Genomic DNA, 22,866 nt, shown 5'->3' on the forward strand with positions numbered 1-22,866 from the left:
GTGCTTCGCCCTAGTTTCAGATGGAAGATAATGATTTGTGCAATTTATTATTTCCTTCATCAAATCTTGGTAGATGTCCAGGTAATCATGATCCAATTGTCCTGCTGGTCATTTCTGGGGACATTCTAGTGGTCCAATGGCTACTGTGTCCTTTATACTTCTTTCCCTTTTTGTTGTATAATTATCTTGATTTGAATATATGAGTGAAAATAGGTCTAAGTTTCTATGTGTGGTGATTTGTGCATGGGATAGATGTTTTGTGAATTGCTCAACAGATAATTAGTTTCAAATTCAACTGAATCAAATGATGGGGGTAAAATCTCTAGCAGTCTCTACTTTGGAGGATTCATAAAATAGGCAGGAAAAGTACCTTGATATTAAATATATATATTGTATCATATAAAGATGTATTAGTATAAGTATAAAACCCAGAGAAGCAAGAAGATGTTAAAAAAAATTAACTTCACTTAATGGAGGTGGTGAAAGCTTGGACAAAAATGTGACAGCAGAGGTAATCACTGGAGGATGACTAGGAATTTACCTAGCAGGTAAAGCAAGAAGTGAACTTCCACATAGGGCACAGGATGAGCAAAGGCATAGGCTCATGTGCCTTTGAGCATGACAGGACATTGCTTAAGAATAAGGAAGTAGGGAGATATTTATTTGCAGACATCTGCAGCCAGTCAGAGATGCTCTAGACCTAGAACATTTGTTCGGATTTAAGCCTATACACAATTGAGAATCATCAAACTAGGGAATGGAAAAATGATAAAATTAGCATTCTCAAAAGATTATTCTATTATATTTAAATAGGTTAAATGGAACAATATAAGAGGCAGAGAGATAATAGAGCTAAAATAAACAGAAGCTACTGGGTTGGAAAATAATTCCAGGCAGAGAGAAAGGAAAGAGATTTGAAATCTGAATTAAATCTTATAACTGGTTAAATTCTTCAGTAGGTGGGAAAATAAAGGAAGGAAAAATAACTTCTACTTACAGTGTGAGAGTTAGTGTAGCTGCACATATCTATTTCATCTATATATCACCAGGAGTATTTTTGAATAACACAAATTGTAGGGAAAATGTCATAGCTTCAAGTTTTATTATTTTCAATTTGAAGCTAAATGCTAAATGTGAAGATGCATGTAATACTTATCTATCCATGTACAATAAAGAATACATGCTTATTAATATTCTAGATAACTAAAACTTGAGAGTCAAATACTAACTTAAAGCTTATATAAATTATCAGTTTATTTTTGAAAAAAAATGAAAAAAAATAGATACTAATATTCTCATTTTATAAATATAGACGCCAAGATATAATTTAAATGACTAATTGAAGATAACTATATATTCATCCATATAGCTCAGATTCTTTTCCAGTGTTTTTACACATTAGGAGGATTTTGTCTTTCTAGTGATATTGAGCTCTTTCATCTAGTTTCTTTACTGCACTCAGATTTTTGTTTATTTGTTTGCTTGTTTGTTTTGGTACTGAGGATTGAACCCAGGGGCATTTAACCACTGAGCCACAAGCCCACCTCTTTATATTTTAATTTTGAGGCAGGTTCTCACTAAGTTACCTATGGCCTTTCTAAGTTGTTGAGGCTTTCCTTAAACTTGTGTTCTCTGATTAAATTCTCTAACCTGTTGTCTAACATCATTATTTCACAGTATTTTAAAGGCTGTGTCTCATAACTCTAAAATTGAGATGGCCTATTTTCATTTGTTTGCTGTTCTCCCTCTCCCTCTCTATTTACCTCTCCCTCTCTGTTGTTCTTGTTTCTATTTTATGGTGTGCCTTGTAATTTCGTTATGTTGAATGTAGGGCATTGTGCATGCAATACTATAAAACCTGTTTGAGGCTCTAAATAGAGGATTTTTTTAGGTTTGGGCAGAGACTTAAGAAAAGATCATATTGTCCTATGAAAAATAGAGATTGTCTTGATTTAACATGAATCATTTCTATGTTTTCATTTTATTCTTTATTCCAAAGATATCCCAAACAAAGCCTAGAGTATTTGTCAATATCACGTATATTGGTAAGCCTTAAAGTCCAACTTTTATCCCTTGTCTCCTACTATTTTAAGACTGCTGGAAATATCTTCAACTTTTCCACCTCTCATGCCCCACTTTTTGTTGTTAAGCTTATCAGACTCTCAGTTGCTTCTTGTTTTTGGGTTTTTTTTTAAATTTATTATTTATTTTTTTTTTAATTTTCGGCGGACACAACTTTGTTTGTATGTGGTGCTGAGGATCGAACCTGGGCCGCACGCATGCCAGGCGAGCTCGCTACCGCTTGAGCCACATCCCCAGCCCCTCCCAGTTGCTTCTTTAGAATCCACAACCTTCCTTTGGGGACAGGGAATGCTGCTGCCAGTCTCACTACACTGTGCTGCTTCTTTCTCCATGGTCTTTGTACCTTGAGACTTTACAGGCTTCATAGCTGTTTTCAGTGGAAAGGTTGGTTGAAAACCATGGATCCCACAATTACTAGAATTGGGAATCTGCTTATGTGTATTGGTATGTCTGTTCTGATGTTATCATGTGACTCTTACCCTAATGTTCAACACTATTTACGTTCCTTGGCAAAATCCTACTTAGTCATCAGATATTTGTCAATATGTATATTATATATATATATATATATATATATATATATATATATATATATACATTTGCTAGTATATCATCTATAATATTTGCATTATTAATCAAATGTGAAACTTGTATCCTTGTGTGTGCTTTGTGTTAGGTTTTCACATTAGAGTCTGGTATATATTATAAACTAAAATGAACTAACTTGGAATAACATAGCTAAAGAAGATATGTTCCATTATCTTTTCAATAGACATTTTATTTTTTTTGCTTCAATTTTTTGGATATGTCTTTTGGGGACTCATTTTTTTTTCAGAGAATTGGTTCTTATACAACAATGGACTTTATCTAGTGCTGTTAGATGCCATTGCAAGAAACTTTATTTTTATGTCTAGATGTGAGAAAGAAAGCATGTAGTCCTCATACCTACTGAGATGACATTGACAGTGATGAAGACTACCAGGGAGGACATAAAGGAACATGTTGAACATAACCTTAAGCCAGCCTTACTTTGGATTTTAGGTAATTCAAATCTATAAATTCACACTTTAAAATTGAACCCTTTGAGTAGCCTTTTCTTTTTCCCACCAATGACACATTCTAATAATAATAAAATTGTGTTCTAAGTAGAGTACTGAAAGACCAGTTAGCAAAATACTAAATCAAATAGGTTAATAAGGGACGCAAGGCACTTACTCTTTCTCACTTCCAAGTCTAAAAAGTCCTTCTTAGGTTAAATGGTAGCATTAACTCTTTAAATTTAAGTTAGTGGTCATCCATCAGATAGTATTTGAGACATTCTGTTGTGTAATATTTGAGGCAACAGATTTAAGTAAGATTTCCAAAGAATAACACACAGTAAAAGAAGGATAGGCAGAAGGCATATTTAGAGGGTGCTATAGAATTCTCCCTGATTGGTGCAGATATTTACACTAATGCTGCCTAATTTCTTTTCCATCTGCATTCAAACCATTGAAAGAGAGAAGGTGTTTTTCTTTTCAGTGTATACCATTAACTTCTGCCTTATACTGTCTCAAATCCTAATTTGAAGGTACATTCTATTTATGACTCTTTCTATGCCTTTAGAAAAAGCCCAATACCAGAGTGCATAAATCTTTATAAATAGCATCTATATTCTTTTTTTTAGTGCAAAAATATCGTGTCTAAAATCAGAGACCAGCCTGCTGGGACTAAATGCTGATTTAATAATTTGCAACTCTGTGGGTTTGAAAGTTCTTTTAAATCATCAGGAGGCCTCAGAATCTTTATCTATAAAGTGAGGTGATCAGTAGGGTTCAAATCTTGAAATTCTTCTTTTAAGAGTTCCTGAGATACCACAGTGCTAAATAAAGTGAGTTTTTTAGTTGTTGTTATAATGATGACAGTGAGTATTATTACTAGTGTTAACAGTTCTGTGTTCTGCTGCCTAGGACACAAAGTGCTAGACATGAGGGTCAGCTCCTGTGTCTCCCATATCTTCTGCATTGTGAATGAAATCCATAAATCTCAGTGTTAAAAGTAAATTTACAAAAATTAGGTAGACATCAAAATACCAGATTTAAACTCACTTTTTGGCTCCCTGCTGGCTCTCCTAGCAGACCTGGCATGACCTGATGACCTCCTTAAATCAGTCTAGCTGTCCTACCTGGATTTTGACTACTATTTAAGAGTGGTTTTATTTTAAATAACTATGGAAAAGAGCAAAAACTAATATATGCAACTTATCTGTTTGATCTCCAAACCATATTTTGACTTCCTACTATACTGTGAACAAATTTTTCCATTGATAATCTGTGATTTATGAGCTAATAGATATTTTGAAATCTAAAAGTAAAAACATTTTATTATTTAGATCAGTTCACTGAATTTTCTTACATCTAATTTTAGTGTTTTCAAAGTATTTTTCAAAAAATAAAAATGAAATTTAATCAAAATAATTCTCTTAATATCTACATAGTAATTTATTAATACCTAAGTATATACACATCTGGATTAGTGAAGATGCCAGTGTGTGATACTCATACTTGCAAGTTTATTAAGCAAAGGAAAATGTGTTTGAAATCTGTATGCACTGCAGGAAACAGAAATATGAACCTTAAGGCTAACTGACCCCTTGTAGGAGGCAGATGAAATCTGATAGTCAAAACTTGTACTTGTTAGCATTATACATATTTATAAAGCAACAAAAGATAACATTCAGAATGCCTCTGTTCTCTCTCTCTCTCTCTCTCTCTCTCTCTCTCTCTCTCTCTCTCTTTACAATACTTACAAAGCATTTTATTGTTTCTCACAGTTTAGGGGAAATATTGTTTATCAGTAACAGAAAAATCCTTTCTTAACAAAACAAGTGAAAAGCACCAAAGAATCTGTCAACAACTCTGATGAATTCCAGTGTTATTAAATTACAGTTTTTAAACTATACTGTAATGTAGTACTCAAAGCTTTCATAAATACCAAATCCAGTAACTCCTGAAAAAAAATATGGAATGCTTCACGAATTTGTGTGTCATCCTTGTGCAGGGGCCATGCTAATCTTCTCTGTATCGTTCCAATTTTGGTATATGTGCTGCCGAAGCGAGCACCCTCTGTTCTCTTTCTGATGACAGGTACATAAGAATAAGAATCAATGGGAGAAGGAAACCAAACTTCTGTGTTTGAATTTGTCTTGTTGGGACTGTCACAGGATCCACAGATCCAAATCTTGTTGTTCTGTGTTTTCCTGACCATCTACCTTCTTTCCATATTTGGAAACCTGCTGATAATACTCCTCATCCAAGTTGACTCTCAACTTCACACACCCATGTACTTTTTTCTCAAAAACTTATCTTTTGCTGACCTCTGTTTCTCTACAAGCATCGTACCCCAGATGTTGGTTCACTTCCTTGTGAAAAAGAAAACCATTTCCTTTACTGGATGCTCAATACAGATAGTGGTCTTCCTCCTTGCAGGGTGTACAGAGTGTGCACTGCTGGCAGTGATGTCCTATGACAGGTATGTGGCTGTCTGCAAGCCCCTGCACTATTCCACCATTATGACCCAGAGGGCTTGTGTCCAGCTGGCCACAGTGTCCTGGATAAGTGGGGCAGTTGTATGTTCAGTGGACAGTGCGTTTACACTGTATCTCCCCTACCAGGGACGGAATGTCATTAATCACTACTTCTGTGAACCACCTGCTCTCCTAAAGCTGGCATCTGGGGATACCTACAATGCTAAGATAGCTCTCTTTTCAATGGGGGTGATTATCCTCCTAGCTCCTGTCTCCCTCATCCTCATCTCCTACTGGCATATCATCTCCACTGTGATCCGGATGCAGTCTGGGGAGGGGAGGCTCAAGGTCTTCTCCACCTGTGGCTCCCACCTCACCGTTGTGGTTCTCTACTATGGCTCTGGAATATTTGCCTACATGAGACCGAATTCCAAGGTGATGAATGAAAAGGATAAGGTCATCTCTGTGTTCTATTCAGTCATGACCTCCATGTTGAACCCCATCATTTACAGCCTTAGGAACAAGGATGTTAAGGGGGCTCTCAGGAAGCTGGCTGGAAGATAGTATATGCCTCAGAGGCAGTGAGTTCTGAAATCTGAAAAAAATATTTGAACATTTTGATTGACAACATGGTTCTGACATCCTCATCCTTTCCTTCCCTTGCTTCATTTCTCAGCTTATTTGCTTCTATATTCATTAAGTGACTTCTCTATGCAAGCACTGTGCCTACATCCACGAGATGAGTAAAACTCAGTGTTTTCCTCAAAAGATGTGGCAATCCACTAACGAGATCATAAACATAGAGATAACCATTTTAAAATTTCAATGAGAGGAACTATTTTTAGATAAGGTTAAAAAAAAACACTGTGTAGACCCAAAGTGAAGGCAATAGCTTATTTGAAGATCAGAAATACTTTATGTAGATGTCTCTACTGAAATGAAATTGATTTATTAGTAGGATATACAATATCAACAAGTGTCAATGGTCAGAAAAGATACCTAAGAGACACTATATCATGAACAAAAACAAAGATGGTCAGAGAGGGCACATTAAAATCAGGAATATGTCAAGAAATAAAGCTTAGTAATGATATTGTCACAGGATTAGCTAGCTTTATATTATTCTGTTGAGGGTTTTATGCACATGATAAACCTTTGCCCTATAGGAAGTCTTGCCCTATAGAAATGACCTGGTTATGCCTTTGCTTAGGAGCTTCATTCTGAAAGACAGTAACAGAGTGGAATATTATGCTTGGCAGTTTGTGTGATCACAGTACCAAAGTTAGTCAAAAGATTTATAGTCTAGATATTATCTCAGAGGTTATGAGTCTATGATATTTAATATCTGAAATAATATTTATCTTGTCTTTCTTTTAATTTCAATTATGAAGGGAATCTTATTGTTAAAAATATCCAATCATATTCTGCTTTAATCAGTAATTCTCTCAACCAACACATATTTACTGAGCTTCCTGTACTGAAATGCCTAGGAAGTTGGTAGTATTTCATTATTGCTTGTATTTAATTACTACTTGTGCATTCTGATAATTTGTAACTTTGTCTGTGGAAACATTTTAATAGCTATCTGACAGTATCATAGGCACTAAAAAACTGTGATGTCAATTAAGCATGAATAGCTCAGTCTTAAAGAGTAGAATTTTCTGGCCAGGCACAGTGATGCAGACCTGTCATACCAGCAGCTTAGGAGGCTGAGACAGGAGGATCACAAGTTCAAAGCCAGCCTCGGCAATGGCAAGGCACTAAGCAACTCAGTGAGACCCTTTCTCTAAACAAAATACTAAATAGGGCTGGGGATGTGGCTCAGTGGTCAAATGCCACTGAATTCAATCCCTGATAACACTAAAAAAAAAAAAAAAAAAAAAGGCACGAACAGATATATTAAGAAAAGTGTCAGAACACACCAAAAGTGGATTAATTCTTCTAAATTGTCATTGTGAGGGGCTGATGGTGACACCAGTAAGAAGAATCAGGTCAAATAATAGACTAGGTAGATAGGACTGGGAGAGAAAAGCATACCTCAGACAGGTGGAGAAAATGTGTTGGGTAAATGAGGCATGGAATAAAGAGTTCTTTAGCATAGCACAAGAAGCTTTCTTTGAGCAAAGACCAATAAACAAAAATTACAACACTGTGAGGAAAGGTATGTATCACTTAACTTGATTTAACCATTGTATAATGTGCACATATTTTAAAACATCATAGTATACATGATGAATGTCTATGATTTTATTTGTTAATTTAATTAAATAAACATAAGCATGTTACTTTTTTAAAGAATCAATATCATATAATTTGATTAAGCAGTTCTGATCCCAGGAATCCACTTTACAAATGTGCATGAAAAGATTGTGGAGGAAGAGCAAGACCCTGGTATGATTCTCCAGGGTTTTTTTCTCCACAGAAACATCAATTTGCATAGCTGTTCATGCACCAAACTACTTTCACTACAGCACAGTACCTCATTTTAACATAATAATAAGAAAAGATACAGAAAAGAGATTTCCCTTCAACTACAACAACACTATGTAGAGAGATGTGTCCCGCTTGGGAGATAGAAAGGGAATTAAGACCGGGCTTCACCTGATGCTGATTGCAGAGGTCTCAGGCCTTGGGTGTCCTGTAGCAGCAGGCAGGCATGGACCTTGATCTTGCTTTGATGCTGGACTGAATTTGGCAATCTATGAGCTCCAGGTATGACCCAGCATTGTGGAATTGGTTGCCATGGGACTGTCCATTTCATATGTCCCCCAACATTTGGAAGAATAATATAGACAGAATTTTCCACTTGGGGAAGAAAGGGGTGTGGGTACCAGTTACTGCCTAGGAGTCTGAGATTAGTCTCTCCATGATAAGGCTCAGAGTCAGGCTGAATCCCATAGCCTGTAAACACAGGCCAGTCACTAAAGAAGAGGTATCTGAGCCATACGAGAGACTGCAAGAAAACAAAATTACAGGCCAATGTGATGAACATAGATGCGAAAATTCTCAAAAAATAATAGCAAATCAAATTGAGCAAAACATGAAAAAGGTCATTCACCATTATTAAGCAGCATTTATCTCAAAAATGCAATGATGGTTCTACACATACAAATTAGTAAGTGTGATAAGCAAAATTTAAAGGATGAAAGACAAAAACTAGCTGATGGTCTCAATAGACATGTAAGAATCATTGAAAAATATTCAATATATCTTCCTGATAAATAGTCTAGTGAATTAGGTCTAGAAAGAACATACCTTAACACAATAAAGGCTAAATGAGATAAGCATTTAATTAACATCATTATCCATGAGGAAAGTTCAAAGAAATTATTTTACAATGAGAAAAAAGACGGGGATGCCTTGTTTTGAGATTTCTATTCAACCTAATACTGGAAGTCGTAGCCACAGTACCATGCAAGAGAAAGAAATGAAATGCACCCAAATCAGAAAGGAACAAGTAAACTTGTCTCTGCAGATAACATGAATTTATATACAGACTAGATAAAAGTATTTGCCAACCATATATCTAAAAAGAGCTAATATCCAAAATATCCTAAGAACTCAGTAACAAGTAAACAACCCAAGTAAAACGTGCCCAAAGAACCTGAGGAGACATTTATACAAAGATGATATTCAAATGGCCAACAGGTCTATTAAAAATGTTGAACATCAGTAATCACCAAGAAAATACAAATAACCCAATGAGGTATCACCTCCCACCTTTTAGCACAGCTATTTCAAAAATATGAAAGATAACAAGTGCTATATCAAGAATGTAACAAGAATGTAGGGAAAGGAAATTTTGCACATTGCTGATGGAAATGCAAATTAGTACAGACACTGTGGAAAGCAGCATGGAATCTCCTCAGAAAATTGAAAATAGAATTCCCATATAATCTGGCAATTTCATGATGGAGACATATCCAGAGGATATGAAATCATTATAGCAAAGAGAAATCCCACACTCCCAGATTCATTACAGCATTATTCACAGTTGCCCAGATATGAAAACAACATAAATGTTCATCAATGGATAACTAAATCAAGAAAATATGGTGTAAATAAACAATGACAACCTTAGGAAAGAATGAAATTTTGTCCTTTACCATCACCTGGATGAACCTGGAAGACGTTAAGTAAGATAAAAAACAACACTGTGTGGACTCACTTTCATGTGAAATTTAACATAGTCAAACACAAAAAGGGAAGGCAAAATGCTGGTTACCAGGGAGATGCTGATCACAGAATACAAACTTCAAGTTAGACACAAGGGGAAGTTCATGAAATCTGTTGCACATCATGGTGATTATAGTAGCGACAACAGAAATATATGTGTAGTTGAAAATTGACGAGGAAGTATATTTTAACTGTTCTTATCACAATAGTGCAAATATATGAGGTAAAACACATATTAGCTTGATTTAGCAATTTCACAATGTATTCAAATATCAAGACACTATATTGGACACCAAAAATAGATAAAACTTTTGCTGATAAAAATAAAAATAAATAAAATGTGCAAGTGTTTACTTTTTAAAAAAATACAATAAAGTGAGATTAAATTTTTTGGAGACTGTTTATTCATCCATAATAGCCAACACAGTTTAAACATGATTTAACCAGGCTAAGGTCTAAATGTCTGGCATTTATTATCTTATTCCATTTACCCAATAACATTAAGACAGCAGGCCTGTATTTATCACCACTTTTAAGTTGAGTACATGGAGATACAAAGGGTTTAATTCAGTTTCCTATTGTGCACTGAGGATAAAAAGGGAGCCAGGGATTCAAACTGAGGTGCTCTGTTCCCCTTCCTCTCTGTCATTACTCTAAACTTCATACAAAGGAAGAAAATTCACTAAGCTTTAAATGACAAAAGGAATTGTCAGTTACATATAAATTCAGTCAAATACAGTATGCATAATAAAAACACAACAGAACAATTATACAGGTGATTTTTGCTTCTGTCTAAATTTCTGAATTTTTTCATTATAAAGAACTCACATCAATCAGTTTTAGGTGTTATATTATGACTTATCTAAATAGATTAAATATTTACAATTATTTTTAGAAAGAAAACAAGAACTTCCAAGCTTTCACAAACACTGTTCCCAACCATAATAACCTTTACATAGGTGAGGTATTTTAGAGCTTCTGCATGCAACAAATTCAAGTTCCTACATTTTCTTATAAATCTTGCCATGACACTAAATATGATAAAAGAAAGCATGTTTAGGTTAGCTAGAGAGTGAGTTATATATATTTATGCCTCCTGTCCAGTGGACAGAGACATCACATACATTCACCTCAAGGATTTCATCTCCTTGCAGCTATTTCAATGCTCCAAAACACATATGTGTATCTGCATTTAACAAAATTCAAAGAAAATATATACCATAGCTTATATCGCTGTTATTGTATACTTTTCTGTTTAAACTTGGGCGCTTTCAATTCTATTTCTTTAATTTTAATCTTAGGCACTGTAAAAATGCCCCCAACATCAAAAAGACTCTGACAATTTTCAAATTGAAATGCAAGGATCCTTTTTTCTTAGCCACAATCACTACACCAACTCAGGTTTATGCCTTTATTTATGAAGTCAGTATGACTGACTCCTCGGGGCTGGAATGCAAATGCAGTCACATCTCTATTACTCTTCCCCATTAGTAGCTAACATCTTAATAAACAGCAAGTCTAATATATCATCTGTGGACCTTTTATTTACTAAAGATTTAAGAATCCAGTTCAAAGGAACAGTCCTTCAGTGCTAACAGGCCATTGGAGTTTGCTCAGTCCGAAAGCAATCCCAAGTCCCTACTGCTACACAATGTTAAAATAGACAGTTAGTCTCCTACCATGGCTACTTGGTATGTGTCACAATGATGCCTCACAAGAGTGAGTCAAAAACATTCATTCAAAGCTTTTTCTTGTCCTAGTCCCTTTTTTATGTGGGCTTCACAGGTCACTGATATGTGCCAAGTGAGTTTACATTAAAGTCTGTTTATACTAGAGCTACATAGAAGAAAATAGGGTGGGATTTTCAAAAGTATAAGTATCATCTCAGAGGATAATATTAAAGAATGAAGGAACATAGCAATTTCACTTTGAAAAGGAATAATAAGAGGCAAGCCAAGAGCCCTCCTTAATGGGTGGGCTGTACTGGCAGCACATATTTTCCCAGAACCCTCCTCAAGGCCCCCATGACCTCCTTATTCCTCAGGCTATAGATGAGAGGGTTCAGGGCGGGAGTGACAATTGTGTAGAAAACAGAGATGACGTTGTCTTGTTTGGGACTGTGGAAGGAACTGGGCAGGACATACATGAATGTGGCAGCCCCATAGAACATCCCAACCACAGTCAGATGGGAAGAGCAAGTGACAAGGGCTTTCTTCTTCCCCTCATTGGAGGGCATGTGGAGCACAGTGAACAGAATTAGTGTGTAGGAGGCAACAATGGCAGAAAGGGGCAGCAAGAGGAAAGTCACACCTGTCACATAAACCAGGAGCAAATATCTGGAGGTATCTGCACAGGCCAACTTCAGCAAAGGTGGGATCTCACAGAGCAAATGTCTGATTTCCAAGGACATGCAGAAAGGGAAATGCATTGTATACATGGTGTGTCCTAAAGCAGTCAAGCATGCCAGGATCCAGGATGTGGCCACCGTGAGCCAGCAGACCCTTGGCCTCATGAAAATCATGTAGTTCAGAGGATGACAAATGGCCACATACCTGTCATAAGCCATGAAGGCCAGGAGGAGGTCCTCTGCACTACCCAGCATCAGTGCTAGGAACATCTGAAGGGCACAGCCTCCAAAGGAGATGCTGTTTTCTCTGCGAAGATAATCCAGGAGGGTTTTGGGAGTGACAACCGATGTGAACAGGAGGTCCATGAGAGAGAGCTGCCTGAGCAGGAGGTACATGGGCACATGGAGCCGGACATCTGTTGTGATGACCAGAAGCAGCAGTCCATTGCTTGCGAGGGCCAACATGTACAGGAAAGTGATCATGGCACAGAGCAGATCAGGAGCCCTGCTGTCATTCAGAATCCCCACCAAGATGAAGCTGCTTCCCCAGGTGGAGGAGTTCCAGAGCTCCATTCTGTTTAGTTCTTTCAGTTGCCTAAAACAAGATAGATATTCAGAGGCATTAACCTACCTTTTTGGTCCATCCCAGGACAGTATGCAGTGGTCAGTAAAAATCCCATGAAATGTCCTTTCCTTCTCTCAGCTAAATTTCCCCTCTGGATTCTGAATTTCTAACAACTTATATTGAATTTTGATTTGCTCCCATGTAAATGTAAAATAGGCATGTTTGATGATGCTAATTATGAAGAATTATCTTTACATAAGATATGGGAAAGAATAAGCCCAAAGATCTTTCTACATAGATGAAAACATCTCTCACTTCATAATAAACCAATACACCGGGCAGTGTTTAAAAGCTGTCTGTTTTTCTACTTAAAGTTGACTTTGGTACACAATTCTACTTTTAAATTTTATTCATAAAACTTGTTTGCCATCTTCTTGCTTAACCTGATGTCTGCCTTTATGTTCTGCCCTCATTGTTTTTGACACCTTCCTCACTAGCAGGATTTCAGGGATCTTGGGTCACATGATTCTTATACTCTTAAGCCGTCCTCACCTCCTTGGGGGGGATACAGTGAGTCTGCTTTAGAGAAAAACAATTCTGGGCTTATTTGAATGGTCAGCCTGATGTAGGTTTTTGACGCAAATTAGTAGGAACAGTGGAAAAAGAACACTTGCCTATTGGAAGGAAGTGATGAGCTATTTACTTGGAAGGAGACAAGAAAAATAAAATTATGGGATCCACAGAGACATAAAAGTTGTTGGTATTTATGGAATATGATAAAAGGAGTGAGTTACAAAAGAGGAAGCCTTATAGAAAATGACCAAAACTGTTCTTTTACCTGGGAGTCAAAGCAACATTCTGACCATAAAAAATACCTTCCTCTGCTTCACAAATCTTAGGAGCATATGGAAGGATGCTGGTCTTGCTGAGTACTGAATCCATATGATACTATCAATGGAAGGGACTGAGGAGGAATGTTTTGAATAGGGCTGATGGTATCCACTCCGCATGCACTTTATGAATGCAGATCTTTCACAGTTAGGTGGAGTATATAGAAGACACTCTGGAAGAGAAGAGAAAATTTTAACAAAAAGTTCATCATCTCTCCCTTGTAATATCTCCCCCAGCTCCTATCTTTCTTTATGTCACCACTCTCAGTATCTCAGAGTTGGGATCATAAAAACTTGATATCAGGAGACCCATATGATCCAGTCCCTTTCATTTACACAAGTGGATATTTGCTAAGGAACTCTGATGTATCCAGTTCCACATTTGATGCTAGGGTGGTAGCATAGATGTGAAAACTAATCACAAAAACACCTACCTCACCCAGTGGCAATGACCAATATGTGAAGGGAAATATGACATACTTCACAACAAATAAGGGAGGTTTCACAAAAGGATTCCCCAATAAAATGGGTACAAGCTACAGGTTGAGAATGAATAGAAACTGGCAAGGTCAAAAACAGGACATAACAAAAAGAGAGCAGATAGTGCTGTAAAAGTCAGGACACTGACATACAGTACAGTGATGTCCTTCCTGCAATTTTGCCATAAGGATCGCTAAGCAAGGAGACCTTCAGAGAAACACACTCCTTAAAGTGAAGCCTCACCCTCCATTGGAGTGTATGATATTCCTGCTGCTTCATGAAACCAAAACTACACGACTACCTGGAAAACATTGATTGGAATACTGCCTATAAACAGCAACCAAAAAAAAAAGATATTTAAGGACAATTCTGGGCACGGTTGCTAGTAATTATGAGACTTGAAATGCTCTTAATTTTCTTGAATAAAATGATGAAAGGATAGAGAAACAAAGGGAAAGAAATAATTGGGCACATTTCTCCAGATCTCTGGGCCAATATAGGGAGAGATTTCAAAGAGGAGGAAAAAAAACAGAGTTTTGTTAAGGAGGTGTCACCAGGTCTCCAGATTCCTACCTACATGCCACCTCTCTCTGTTTCAGGACTCTTGCTTTCTCTCCTTTTCCATTCACTGGTTTCTCATTTCTATAGATCTCTAAGGAGAAAGGCCAGGGAGCACCAACTGGACCAACAAAGGAAGGACTCATCTCTGGAAAATTGCTGGAAATGTATGGGTACCTCAAACCAAGAGCAGTCAGTCAGCAGAGGTTGAGATGAATAGAGGACCATTGTAGATGGTCAGTCCATTCAGATAATGCTAAATCTTAGAAGCTTATTTTTATAAGTTTTTTCTCTGTCATTGATCAGTATATTTAAACATTTTTACTGACTTTAGTTGGATTTCTGTGGCATGTTCAAGAGAAACTTCAGCTGATATTAGGTATTCCTCTTTGAAGGTACTTTCCTTTGGGGGACCTCATCAGACTACTAGAGTCCAGGAAAATCAGGTGCACCAAGGGTAAGTACTGAGAATATTACTGGGAAGCCAGCATCAGGAATTCTAGAGACTCTGTACTGGCCAGTGGCACTAAATGATTGCAAAAGTTCCCACATGTTCAAAGTGCCTACAGTCACCTTGAACAGAAAAGAGTGAATGAGCTGTAAAGCCTAAGACACTAGAGAATCTGAGCTGCAGAGTATGTACCATCTTGATTCTATTTCTCAAGACTTAGAGGGTCTGCTGCCTAGAAACAGAGGGAGAGTCCTTACCTCAGTTGGGGAAAAATACCACTGCTAGACCTCAGCAAGTATCCTGGGATTCACTTGTGGGTCCAGAAGGTTCAGATACTGAAGAAAGAGGAGGTGGTTCTTCTGGCAGGGTGGGATATAGGTATGTGTATGAACGTGACTGGAACCAGGGGTCAAAATCTCTTCTGGTCACTGTCATTGACTCTCTTTCCTGGATAAAGAGACAGATGCAGACGGGCAGCTGAGAACCTTGGGCAGGATCCTGGGGAAGTGAGGAACTGAATCCCTTAGGAAGGCTCCCATCCACTCTCCTTGTGAGAAAGTGCTTCACAGTCATGGAGTGATTTGGGCTGAATTCTTGAGTCCCTGTCCTCATATCTTCATATGTTCCTCTCTTGTTGGGATTAATGAAAATGTTAAGCACCAGAGGAGCTGGGGGGAGTGGGGAGATATGGGAGGAGCTACTCAAAAGAGACCCACTATTGGCTAGCCCCACTCTTCCTTGGGCAATTGTGAGCTCTGGCCTGTCCTGGGGGACATAGTAGAGTCTCTTCCTCTCAAGTGACATGTCCTCCCCTGAAAATGCCACTCCAGGAAACTGGATTTTAATGAATCCTCTTGGGCTTGTCTCTTCACCCAACATTTCACTGATTATGAGCTCTTAAGCCGAGGATTTGTTCTGCCCCGTGAGGTCTTGCTGAGGCTGTGCCTGACTGAGTAGATGGTGTCCAGAACTGGTCTAAGAAGCAAGCAACCCCTATTCTTTCTTCTGTCCAAATCATAGAGTGTATCCCCTGGCTTCTGGAAGGGCTACCCTCTCCATCTCCCTCTATGAAGCTCTTGTATGGGCTATTACCAGCTGGAGAGAGTTAACAATACTAACATCAGATCTTCCTTTACTGACCTTAGTTAGCATCCTACAGTGATTCATTGGATCTTCATATGCTTTTCTATTTCTTTCTCATTTCCACCCTCTCTCATGCATGTGCACACGAGCATGTGCCTATGTGTTCTCTGCCCAGCACTGGGCTCCTCCATCGTGGTTTTGGTTCAGGCATTTCTCATCTCTCACCCAAACCTTTGCTTCATCCTCCTCAGTTTTTATTCCTTAGTCACTCATTTCACTGGTAATATTGGGAAAGACTGCTAGAGTTTTCACTCCTTTTACTTTCAATTTCAAGAAAGTTAAAATCAAATATTTATTTTTTCAGTATGAAAAGAATAAACCCTAGAAAACTATTGCACAACAAAAGAAATATAGCACGTATTTATTTTCACCAGTATAAAAGTAACACACTCACAAGGAGACATATTAGTTAGCATCTCACCTCAATGATGAAATAACTAAAAAAAATAAGTTACAAAGGGAAAAGTTTTATTTTGGAGTTCCAGTCCAGGTCTGGGCTGATTCTTGCTTTGGGGCTCTGTTGGGCATGCTGAATAGCAATAGAGGGATGTGTGCAATAGGGAAAAACTGCTCATGTTCTGGCCAGGAAGTAAAGAATAGTGAGAAAGAGGCCAAAATCTCCCTCAAGAGCACACTAACAATGACCTAAGGCACACCCAGTAGGGCCTACATCTTAAGGGTAGGACTGAAGGACCAAACACTTAACACATGGAATTAGGGGAACATTTTATATCAAAACTATTGGAGGAAGTTTTTCACAGGTAAAATAGAGCAGGACTTTTCATTATAGAACAAAAATGAAAACAACACTTCTGCCCACCAACAGAGGAATAGGTCAATATTAACACTAAGAGGTAGTATACAGAAATCAAAGTAAAAGAACCAGAAGGCCTAAATCCCTGCCTTTTTTTAACACGTTTATTTTTTTACTTTTATTTAAGTATATTTTTAATTAAATTATTTATTCCAGTTTGTTACACATGATGGCAGAATGCAATTCATTTCATATTATACATATAAAGCACAATTTTTTAAGTCACTGATTGTACACAAAGTATTTTCACACCATTCGGGTCTTCATATATGTACTTAGAGTAATGATGTCCAACTCATTTCACCATCATTCCTACCCACTTGGTCCTTCCTTCCCCTCCTTCCCCTTTGTCCTATCTAAAGTTCCTCCATTCCTCCCATGCTTCCCTGCCACTCATCACCATTATGAGTCTACATCCTCATATCAAAGAAAACATTTGGCCTTTGGTTTTTTGGGATTGGCTTGCTTTAGATAGCATTATATTCCCCAACTCCATCCATTTACCTGAAAATGTCATGATTTTATTCACTTTTAATGTTGAGTACTGTTCCATTGTGTATATATACCAAAGTTTCCCTATCCATTCATCTACTGAAGGGCATCTGAATTGGTTCCACAATTCAGCTATTGTGAATTGTGCTGTTATAAACATTGATGTGGCTGTGTTTCTGTAGTATGCTGTTTTAATGTCCTTTGGGTATAGAACAAGGAGTGGGATAGCTGGGTCAATGGTGGTTCCATTCCCAGTTTTCCAAGGATTCTCCATACTGCTTTCCAGATTGGTTACACCGATTTGCAGTCCTGCCAGCGATATATGAGTGTAACTTTTTCCCCAAATCCTTACGAACATTTATTGTTGTTTATATTCTTGATAGCTGCCATTCTGACTGGAGTGAGATGAAATCTCAGAGTAGTTTTGATTTGCATTTCTCTAATTGCTAGAAATGTTGAACATTTTTTCATATATTTATTGATTGATTGTATATCCTCTTCTGAGAAGTGTCTGTTCAGGTCTATGGCCCATTTATTGATTAGGTTATTTTTTGGTGTTAATGTTTTTGAGTGCTTTATATATCTTAGAAATTAGTGCTCTATTTGATGTGCTTATTATACCTTTTTAAATTTTTTAAACTATTTTTGTCTCTAGTCTCTTTCTATCTTCTTGCTGCACTGTTAGGTTCATGAATTTGTGTGTTCATGGTTGTGTGTAATTTTTCTCTTTGTAATCAATTTTTCTTCACCCATGTATTTATCCTAGTTTTTTCCCCCCTTGAGGGTGAGGGTTAGAAATTTCAGGAATTGTTTTAATTTGAAATTTTATTCATTTAATTGTTCTTACCTTTGTTTTTGTTACTCTTTTTACTTCTTATTCACTTTTTACCTCCTCTAACAACCCAAATTACCTTTTTCCCTCTTCCTCAACTTATTATTTTTAGTTATTTTTTAATCATCTTTATAGCCATCAGCTCTTCTCTCCCGCTTCCCCTCTGTTCACTTTTTAAATATTTCAAGTTTCTCTTGCAATTCCCTATTTTCTCTTCACTTAAGGAACTATAATTTTACTGCCCATTAGAACTATTTATTTATATAGTCTCATCCCTCACCATTCTTTTTTTGGTGACCAATATGATGGATGATGTAGTTGGTACTTGCTGTTCAATGGTGCCAATATATAGGTTGAAAAATATCCTTTTTCACAAATGGGAAACCTGGATATTCATTTATAGAAGAATAAAACTAGATCTCTGTCTCTCATCCTGCATAAAACAAATCAAAGTACTAGAAATTAGACCACAAATTTTGCAACAGCTAAAAGACAATAAAAGCTGAATATTCCAAAATATTGGCACAGATACCAACTTCCTTAACAAGACTCCTAAAACTCAAGAAATAAGATCAAGAATGAATAAGTGGGATGGCATCAAATTAAAAAGCTTCTTCCCTGCAAAGGAAACAAAAGCATCAGGAGAGAGCCTACAGAATGGGAGAAAATCTGTTAGCTACTTCTCCAACAGGGGTTTAATATCCAGGCTGAAATAGAGCAAATTGTACTCCATGTATGCATGACTATGTCAAAATCAAATCCACTATTATGTATAATTGTCATGAATTAAACAAAAACATTTAAATAAAGATTGATCTTACTGTATTTAAATTGTACTTTATTTAAAAATAAAAAATAATAATGATAATTTCAAATGAATGAATTTATGGCTGTTAATATTCTGCCTCTTTAGCTTTTATTGAACAAACATGGGGGAAAAATCCCACTCCCATTTTATTGTTCTTGTGGAAAAAAATTTCATTTCACCTTTTGAAAACTCACAAATGTATTTATCATTATTCAAGAATTAAGCTTCCTAACTTAATACTAAATCAATTTTTGAGCTCACCATTGCTTCCTGCATGCATATATTCCTTTGATGTTACTATGCCAACTGCCAAAATTATTTTGGGGGGGATCCTTGAAGGAAAATTATTTTTGTTGTTGTTTTTAATTCGTCCTCATTTATTAATGATGGTTCCATTTCACATGGAATTCTATCTGTAAAGTTATATTTCCTCAGCATTTTAAATTCTATTTCTTATCCTATTAACACTATTCATAGTTTACTGTCATCTAAATATATTTGATTAATGGGTAGTCTTTTATCTCTGAGAGCATTTAAAAGACTTTAAGAAATATTGACCTTTACAACTTCAGTACTCTATGTACTTCTCTTTATTTTATGTTCAATACTTGGAAAATTGAGCTCTCTCTTCTCACGTCATTGGTGACAGACAAGTAACTGTAACACCAAGATATGTGGACACAGGAAAGATCTATGGGGTTGGAGAGGTCAATGAAGAGAAGATTTCATGTCTACACTCTCCACACAGAGCAGTCATATGGGAAGGGAAGTAGTCCAGGTGAAGAGGGCCATAAGGAAGGGAACCAGCATCCCACAGAGGCAGGAAAATGCCTTACTCTCTGAGGCAAAGCTCTGGCCACACAAGGAGCCTTTGCTTCCTGGTTTAATCAGGAAGAAATTTAGAAGTGGATCCTCAGTGTCTCCCTTAGGGTTGAGCAGAAACTTAGAGCCTCAGAGCTCATTTAATGAGGGGAGAATGCAGAACACCAGTTCAAGAAATATACCCAAGAGGATTCGTTAACAGTCTATTTCCAGGATCAGCATTTTCGGGGGAGGTCATTTCAGCTGACAGGTGAAGTCCCTCTGAAGATCGATGTAAGACAGAGTAAAGGGAGGAAAATAAAATCAGCCTCTTCTAGAACATGGCCCTGGCTCACTGCTGGCCCAAGGAACAGTGAAATTGGCATGGCAAGGTCTCCTTTGGGCAGCTCTTCCATTATCTGCTCCTCCACAGCCCCACAGCTTCCATCTTCACTCCCAGATGCCAAGAGGAAGAAAGAAGGGTCTGGCGATCTGGAACCAAGAACTCAGTCTGACCATTGCCACCAGGTAGAGGGCCTCCCTCCCCAGAAACCTGTATGACAGGAGGAGTTTCTACTAATTCTTTTCAGGTGTGAAAGCAGGAAAGCCACAGGAAACTACTCCAAGACTGCGTTAGCTGCCACTGTATCCACTGTCATCTTCACAGATCTGCGGATGAGAGGAAGAGACAGAAGCATCCTGACACCTGATCTGGAATAGATATCAAAGATACTTAACCAACTCAGCAAAATTTCAACCAACAAACATTGCTGAAGAAAGTCACATCCTACCTCCCCATTTCTACTGGCATCTTATCACCCTTAAACAATCCCAGTAGAGTTTGGGAGGTTAGGCAGGGAGGTTTCTCACAGCTGGAGGTAAAGACTTATTCTCACTTTCAGAGAAATATGTATATATATGTAGCTCCTAAGTACTTTGAGTCAAAAAAGAGAGTTGAAAGCAAACCCTAAGAATGTAAATTACTCTGTCTGCCAGATTCCCTCATGCTTTGGGCTTCATTGCCCATCCAATCTCTGAATTATTGATTTCCTGAACATGAATAGAGAACTAGTTAGGATTGCTACTCTGTGCTCTAGCCCAGGTATGTGAGTATGTGCTTCCTGGTAGGATTATCAAACCTGTCTTTAGACCCTGTGGTTGTTGCTGGCCTCTGGCCATTTTTTGCATGTATCAGAGGATGCATGCCTCCACAAAGGGCCAGCAAACAAGGGATGATAATCTTGTTGGATGTTCTCATATCTTTTAACTATTAAGAGCTCCTGAAAATATCTGGGCAAATAATGAATTTTACCACATATATGCCATGATTCAGTTAAATGATTGACAGAAGGTTGGTTCACTTTCAAATCTTTAACTTCAAATCTTGGTTTTCTCTATTCCATTCCATGGGCACAGAACTGACACCTGTCAATCTAAGGCCTCTATTGGTTTCTCCGTGGGAGTGGATTCCATGTATGAAAGACAGGTTTCAGAAAGGGAGCTCTTCCTCACTGTCCCTGTGCCCCTTCTATCCAGTGCAAATGCTCTGGATTTTCAGAAGGGAGAGTGAATGTCAGGGTCAATAGCAGGAGAGGGCAGAGACTAGTGGGCCTAATTACAACATTCAACCCTCATCTTCCAGGGGAGGGCTTCCGCTGTTGTATTTCTAGTTCTCCCAGGGGCTTGAGACATTATGAGTCTAGGGTTCATCTTGGCAAAACCTCACTGAGAATACATCTGGTTCTAAGTAACTAAAGCAATCACGCATAATGGAGCTCTGGAACTCCTCCACCTGGGGAAGCAGCTTCATCTTGGTGGGGATTCTGAATGACAGTGGGGCTCCTGATCTGCTCTGTGCCATGATCACTTTCCTGTACATTTTGGCCCTCGCAAGCAACGGACTGCTGCTTCTGGTCATCACAATGGACGTCCGGCTCCATGTGCCCATGTACCTCCTGCTCAGGCAGCTCTCTCTCATGGACCTCCTGTTCACATCGGTTGTCACTCCCAAAACCCTCCTGGATTATCTTCGCAGAGAAAACAGTATCTCCTTTGGAGGCTGTGCCCTTCAGATGTTCCTAGCACTGACCCTGGGTGGTGCAGAGGACCTCCTCCTGGCCTTCATGGCTTATGACAGGTATGTGGCCATTTGTCATCCTCTGAACTACATGATCTTCATGAGGCCAAGGGTCTGCTGGCTCATGGTGGCCACATCCTGGATCCTGGCCTCCCTAAGTGCCCTAGGATATACTGTATATACCATGCACTATCCCTACTGCAAAGCCCAGATCAAGCATCTGCTCTGTGAAATTCCACCCTTGCTGAAGTTGACCTGTACAGATACCTCCAGATATGAGCTTATGGTTTATGTGATGGGCGTAACCTTCCTAATCCCCCCTCTTGCTGCCATCTTGGCTTCCTACACACTAATTCTGTTCACTGTGCTCCACATGCCCTCCAATGAGGGGAAAAAGAAAGCTCTCCTTACCTGCTCTTCCCATCTGACTGTGGTTGGGATGTTCTATGGGGCTGCCACATTCATGTATGTCCTGCCCAGTTCCTTCCACAGTCCCAAACAAGACAACATCATCTCTGTTTTCTACACAATTGTCACTCCCGCCCTGAACCCTCTCATCTATAGCCTGAGGAATAAGGAGGTCATGGGGGCCTTGAGGAGGGTCCTTGGAAAACACTTGTTGCCAACACACTCAGCCTTTTAGGTTGGTCTGGTAGCTGGTTTCTAAAATTCATTCCTCCTCAAAGTCAGAGGGTTTCTATTAAGAATCACATGTTTATGGAAAAGCCAATATAGTGAAGAATATATCTTATGACAGAGAAGTTGACGTATGTACATACAGTACTTTCAAATTCTCCCTAAATCTCCCCATGAGGTATTTTCAGCCATACCCTTTAAAATTGCTA

At 38.1% G+C, this 22,866-nt stretch overlaps 3 protein-coding genes and 1 non-coding gene across 4 annotated transcripts; 2 read left to right on the forward strand and 2 right to left on the reverse strand.

Moving 5' to 3' along the window:
- Positions 1-5,076: 5,076 nt before the first annotated feature.
- Positions 5,077-5,183, reverse strand: LOC143393327 (U6 spliceosomal RNA). The gene has a single exon (XR_013090613.1). It is a non-coding gene; the product is annotated as a U6 spliceosomal RNA (small nuclear RNA).
- Positions 5,184-5,227: 44 nt separating this feature from the next.
- Positions 5,228-6,151, forward strand: LOC143391461 (olfactory receptor 2D3-like). Its single transcript, XM_076844161.2, has one exon. It carries the CDS (start codon positions 5,228-5,230, stop codon positions 6,149-6,151), a length of 924 nt encoding a protein of 307 aa, XP_076700276.2.
- Positions 6,152-11,729: 5,578 nt separating this feature from the next.
- Positions 11,730-12,683, reverse strand: LOC143389278 (olfactory receptor 2AG2-like). The gene has a single exon (XM_076842441.2). It carries the CDS (start codon positions 12,681-12,683, stop codon positions 11,730-11,732), a length of 954 nt encoding a protein of 317 aa, XP_076698556.2.
- Positions 12,684-21,713: 9,030 nt separating this feature from the next.
- On the forward strand, positions 21,714-22,664 carry LOC143391462 (olfactory receptor 2AG1-like). The gene has a single exon (XM_076844162.2). It carries the CDS (start codon positions 21,714-21,716, stop codon positions 22,662-22,664), a length of 951 nt encoding a protein of 316 aa, XP_076700277.2.
- The last annotated feature ends 202 nt before the right edge of the window (positions 22,665-22,866 follow it).

Source organism: Callospermophilus lateralis, chromosome 2 (genome assembly GCF_048772815.1).
Source record: "Callospermophilus lateralis isolate mCalLat2 chromosome 2, mCalLat2.hap1, whole genome shotgun sequence".
NCBI classification, from domain to species: Eukaryota; Metazoa; Chordata; class Mammalia; order Rodentia; family Sciuridae; genus Callospermophilus; species Callospermophilus lateralis.

What these genes read in the sequence shown, in the direction of transcription:
- LOC143391461 (XM_076844161.2), top strand. Translation starts at nt 5,228, where the DNA reads ATGGGAGAAGGAAACCAAACTTCTGTGTTTGAATTTGTCTTGTTGGGA.
- LOC143389278 (XM_076842441.2), bottom strand. Translation starts at nt 12,683, where the DNA reads ATGGAGCTCTGGAACTCCTCCACCTGGGGAAGCAGCTTCATCTTGGTG.
- LOC143391462 (XM_076844162.2), top strand. Translation starts at nt 21,714, where the DNA reads ATGGAGCTCTGGAACTCCTCCACCTGGGGAAGCAGCTTCATCTTGGTG.